At 40.0% G+C, this 5,708-nt stretch overlaps 1 protein-coding gene across 1 annotated transcript in view; it reads left to right on the top strand.

Moving 5' to 3' along the window:
* Dnah11 (dynein axonemal heavy chain 11) overlaps positions 1-5,708 on the top strand; it is a 174,595-nt gene that overhangs the window by 30,115 nt on the left and 138,772 nt on the right. Inside the window, exons 11-13 of the mRNA XM_033757147.1 lie at positions 1,178-1,382; positions 1,917-2,082; positions 3,785-3,887. Coding sequence (XP_033613038.1) covers positions 1,178-1,382; positions 1,917-2,082; positions 3,785-3,887 — 474 coding nt within the window. The remainder of the gene's footprint in view (positions 1-1,177; positions 1,383-1,916; positions 2,083-3,784; positions 3,888-5,708) is intronic.

Here is a 5,708-nt window from a genome sequence, read left to right on the forward strand (position 1 = left end):
GACAGTTTAACGTGGCACAAAACTGTCAGTAGGCCTAAGAGTAACACAGAAGTAAAAGGACATCTAGGATAAATGTGCATATCATGGGTTGAATCTGGAATAATCCTGAAAGTGTTTGCTATGTTCAGTAAGTACTGTCCAAGTGGAGAAGAACCACATCCATTATGTTTATGTATATTTCTTCTGAACAATCCCGACAAGTAGTAAATGTTCCCGCTTTTAAAGTTTGTCCACAAGAAATGCCCCAGCCTATCAACTGTCTATTAAACTTTGTGCAGAATTTTATTTTCTGAGTGTCTACATCTAGCCCTCATTCTGATCTTATATTTTAATCTGTGTTCCATGAGTCTAATTTTTACTTCTGTGTTCTTTATTTTACCATATTCCTAAAGCCACTTCAAATTTCAAGTGAAACAACATGGTATGTGAATAAATAGTTTCAAAACATAAAAAATGAACTTTTATTTTTGACAAGGCAATGCACAGGAAGTTTCAGTTTTGGATTATGGGTATTCCACTGAAAAGCCACTGTTTCTCCCTAAACTGACCTGACCCCATGCTGAACACATTTAGCATAGACACTGCCACTTACCCTCACCAGGTGAAGGCATAGCTCCCAGTTGTCATCTGTGTGTGGCTTGACTTTTCAAGTATCTTATCAGCTGCTGAAGAGTGGCTCACAGTTGTTTGTATATTCACTGTATGCTCTTACATGCTCAAGACAAGGTAGGGGGTAGGCCATGGGATAGGGAGACTTGGGCCGGTACTTGGTTTGGAAAATGTGAATTGGTTGGCTATACTATGGTACTTTGATGATATTAACCAGTTGTTTTCCTTATGCTGTGACAACTCAAAACCAAAACTTATATAAAATCTCTCCTACTGGATGTTAACCTGAGAACCTCTCCTACTGGACATTAACTTGACCTGAGTATTCTTTGGATTCCAATTTGGTTTTTTGTTTGTTTGGGGGTTTTTTTGTTTTGTTTTGTTTTGTTTTGCACTAGGAATCAAACTCAGGACCTTGTGCTTGTAAGGCAGTGGTGGCACCACTGAGTACAGTCCCCAACCCCTTGGATTGCGGTTCTGAAGTGACTGTGTTGAGTCAGGTATAAAAGTTTGGAATGTGTGTGTGTGTGTCCCCCTCTGAGCTTTCTTTTCTTATTTTTTTTCTCAGACAGTTCTGGTTCACACATCAGAGACAACTCGTCTTAGATATTTCATTGAATTGTTGCTTGAAAAAGGAAAGCCACTCATGCTAGTCGGAAATGCAGGAGTGGGGAAGACGATCTTTGTGGATGATATACTGGCAAGTCTGCCTGAGGATTACATAGTGTCGCGTGTGCCTCTCAACTACTACACAACATCGGCAGCCCTGCAGAGTAAGTGCGTCTCCTGTTATCTACCTGGGGATCCAGTCCTGAATCAGATAGGCAGAGTCAACACGCACTGTCCTCTTGTGCTTTGTGCTCCATTGGCCCAAGGTGAAAGGGGTGGGAGATTTCTTGAGCTATTCTAGAGTCTCCTGCATGGTGGTGGAGAAGGATTGGAAGACCAGGCTGTGGCTGGACCAGCGCAGGCCACTGGTTGCATTAGGCACAGGGAAGGACAGCACTCGGGTCATGGTGAGGTCATGTCGGAGGCAGTGGACAGTGTGAGGTCACGGTGTATAGACTGAGGTCTCCAGAAAAGCAGAGGTGGAGTAACCTTTGGCCACAAGATGGAGATCATCAGGAGAGCCCGACATAGAAGATGACCCGAGACACATTTCTGGTATTAAACTATAGGCAGGAGACACCTGAAACCGTGGGATGAATGAATCATCAGAAGATGGAAAGAACATGAACAAGTAACCAAGGACAGAATGTGTGCATCCTGCCAGTCATTTCTCAGACTAAATTATATATTTATTTTAGGAGTTCTTGAGAAACGTCTGGAGAAAAAAGCTGGCCGTAACTATGGCCCAGGAGGAAATAAAAAATTGGTTTATTTCATTGATGACATGAACAGGCCCGAAGTGGATTTGTATGGCACTGTTCAGCCACACACACTGATGCGGCAGCACATTGATTATGGACACTGGTAAGCCATTCTCTGTTTTTATTTTCTATCTTAATCTGATGCAATCGATGAACATTTTAAGATGAAATTATCCCCAACTTCTTACTCTTCCAGGACAATGTTTTCTGAAATAGATTTTGGATTTACATTGTACTTCTTGTCATCATATGAAATGGAATAATTTCCCTTTGCGTCTTTGAAGTTTCGATTGATAAGAAGCTTAGCAACCTAGCTGTCCAGAAATCATATCCTCTTTAAGATTTCACTCAGACTAAATTTTTGAAAGGAAGCTTGTCCTTACTTTTAGGACAGCCGTATTTAGCACTACCTAAGAACTGCTGTCTGCAATGCATAACATTAAATATGAGGGAATTAAAATAACACTGAGAGTCCACCTTAGCCCAAAAGAATTGCCGTCATCAAGAAATCAAATAATAATAAATGCTGGCAAAGGTGTAGGGGGAAAAGGAACCCTTCTACGTAGTTGATGGGAGTGTAAACTAGTATAACCATTATGAGAATTCTTTAGAAACGTAAAACTAGAAACTTCATTTGACTCAGCTATTCTCTTTCTAAATATCTTCCTAGAAGAGTTTAAAACATCATATTATGGTGATACACACATACTATATTTATAGCAGCGCAATTCTTAATAACTGAATCTTGGAAGCAGCCTGTACATCCATCAATAAACGTATGGATAAAGAAAAGGTGGTGTCTATACACAATGGAATACTACTCTGCCATAAAGAAGGATAAATGAGACATTTGTAGGAAAATGGATGCACCTTGAAAATATAATGTTAAGTGGGCTGTGGATGTAGCTTAGTGTCACCCCATGCCTGCTTTGCAAGCACAAGCTTCTGAGTTCAATCCCAGGTACATACATACATATATATATATATATACATACACACACACATACATACATATACATATACATACACACACATACATACATACATATATATATATATAATGTTAAGTGAAATAAATCAGATACACCAGCTTAAATACCATAGATTTCTCTCATGAGTAATCCAAAGTACATACACAGTAAAGAGCAAAAAAAAAAAGATGGAGAAAAAGAAACAGGGGAATAGATCTTATGCAGATGGGAAGCGGGTGTAGAGGCCAAGGGTGAGGGGAGAGGAAGATGTGTCATGTGCATGTACCAGCCTCACAATTACTAAGAACATTGTATGTCAACACATGAACTGTAATGATGATGATGAAGAAGGGAAGGGGAAAGGGAGGGGAGAGAAAAGGAGGAAGATGTGGGAAGGAAATCCAGAGATGGAGAGAGGAGGGAAGGGAAGGGAAATAAAAAGAGTCACGACGCGTTAAGTACGCCACGTACCTACTACTCAAGTTGAACGTAAACATCATGTACAGCACACGTGCTCATAAAAAACCGAAGTAGACCTGGGGTGAGCCCCGTCCCATTCACAGAGCCTTGGTGTGGTTACAGCGTAGTTTCTAACCAGAAAGAGAGTCACATTAGAGTCAGCAAGCAGGAACAATTTATAATGATTCATCTTCGGATACTGATTTTGGCACCCAAGGAGCTGTGTCAGTTTCTGAGCTGCAGTTTTGATCTCCCCACATAAGGCATGGAGGAGAGAAGGAGACCCCTTGTGATGAAACCTTTTACGAACTGATGGATTCTGATGCTTTTTGATCTCCGGTATTTGGTTTTAAGGTGCCACCTTTTGCCTTTCAGGTATGATAGACAGAAAGTGATGCTTAAAGAAATCCACAACTGCCAGTATGTGGCCTGCATGACTCCCACAGTGCGCAGCTTCTCGGTCAGTCCCCGGCTGCAGGTCAGCTCTCAGTCCTGCCCCTCCCAAACACCCGCAAGGCCTAGGGCTCCGAAATTGTGCATCTGGCTTCTTGGTGCTTTTGAGTACAGAGCAAGACTCCTAATGTTTTAGAGCAGATTTAAGGTGTACAACTAAATGAGCAGAACACAGAGTTCCCATCTCCTTCCTCCCGGCCCGTTTTTATTTGACCCCCTACTGTGTTAACCTCTTGCATTAGTTACAGTTGACCAGGCAGTGATGACACATTATTACTAACCAAAGCCCAGAGTTTAACATTCTTGTGTTGCATGTTCTGAGGGCTTTGATAAACATAAAGAGCAGAATCCACCATTATCATATCAGAGAATAGTTCACAGCCCTAAAATCCCTATGTTCTACCTCTCTATCCCTCCCCTCTGAACCTGGGGCAACTGATCTTTTAAAAATATTTTCAATTTAATTTTGTTGTGGTGGTAACTACATGTCACATACAATGTATTGCCTTAACCATTGGAAGTGTACAATTCAGTGATAGTAAATGTTTTCATAATGTTGTGCAACCATTACCACCATTTATCTTCATCTTTTTATCTTGTGAAGCTGAACCTCTGTAACCACTAAGCAGGAACTCCACATCACTTCCTCTTCCAGTCTCTGAGAGCCACCATTCTGTTTTCTGTCTCTGGTGTTGGCTAGAACTGCCTCCTATACATGGAATTACACAGTGTCTTTCTGTGACTGGCTTATCTCACTTAGCATAATGTGCCCAAGGTTCACACATGTTGTGACATACTGCAGAATTCCCATCTTAATGCTGGATAATGTACCATTTTATGTACGATAGACAGCATGTGGATTATCCAATCAGCCATGGATAACACGACTCAGCCGATGCACATGATGTTGCTGTGAACATAGGAGGACAAATTTCTCTTGAAGACCCCACTTGCACTTGTTTTGAACACACGCCAAGAAGAGGAATTACTAGATCTTATCATAATTGTTCTTTAAACTTTTTAAGGAGCCGCTGTTCTTTTTTCCGTATCATTGTTTTATTCCCACCAACACTGCACAGGGGTTTCAATTTCCCCACATCCTTGCCAACGTTTGTTTTATTTTTTTTCTCAGTGGCCATCTAGTGGTTGAAATATTATCTAATTATACTTTTGATGTGCATTTCCCTAATAATTAGTGACACTAAATATCTTTTTATATGCTTATTGGCCATTTGATATCTTCTTTGGGGAAATGTCTATAAAATCTTTTGCCCATTTTTAAATCCTTTGTTAGGTTTTTAGATTTTCTGTATATTTGAGCTATTTTATTAATATTTATTTCAAATTTATATTTATTGATTTTATTAATATTACACACTGGTATCGTTACTTGTCCGGTGTCCACAACTGTGCCTTTTCCGGAATATCTTACAGTTAGAATCATATAGTATGCAGCCTTTTAGATGTCTTCTTTCACCGAGCAATGCTTATTCATGGTTCCTCTATGTCTTTTCATGGCTTGATACATCCTTTCTTCTTATTACTGAATAATATTCATTGCACAGATGTATCTAGTTTATTTACTCACCTGTTGAAGCAGAAGTTGGTTGCTTTCAAGTTTGGATAGTAGGCATAAAGCTTCTATAAACATTTGTGTGTGGGGTGTTGTGTGTTCAAATAAGCCTCTTAATATGACAACAGCCAGGCTGGGGATTTAGCTCGGTGGTTCTGCTGCCTGCCTTGCAAGTGCAAGGACTCAAGTTCGATTCCTGGTACCAAAAATATATATATATACATATACATATATACATATATGTGTGTGTGTGTGTATATATATATATATACA

Source organism: Fukomys damarensis, unplaced genomic scaffold (assembly GCF_012274545.1).
Source record: "Fukomys damarensis isolate Sample0158 unplaced genomic scaffold, DMR_v1.0_HiC HiC_scaffold_4, whole genome shotgun sequence".
NCBI classification, from domain to species: domain Eukaryota; kingdom Metazoa; phylum Chordata; class Mammalia; order Rodentia; family Bathyergidae; genus Fukomys; species Fukomys damarensis.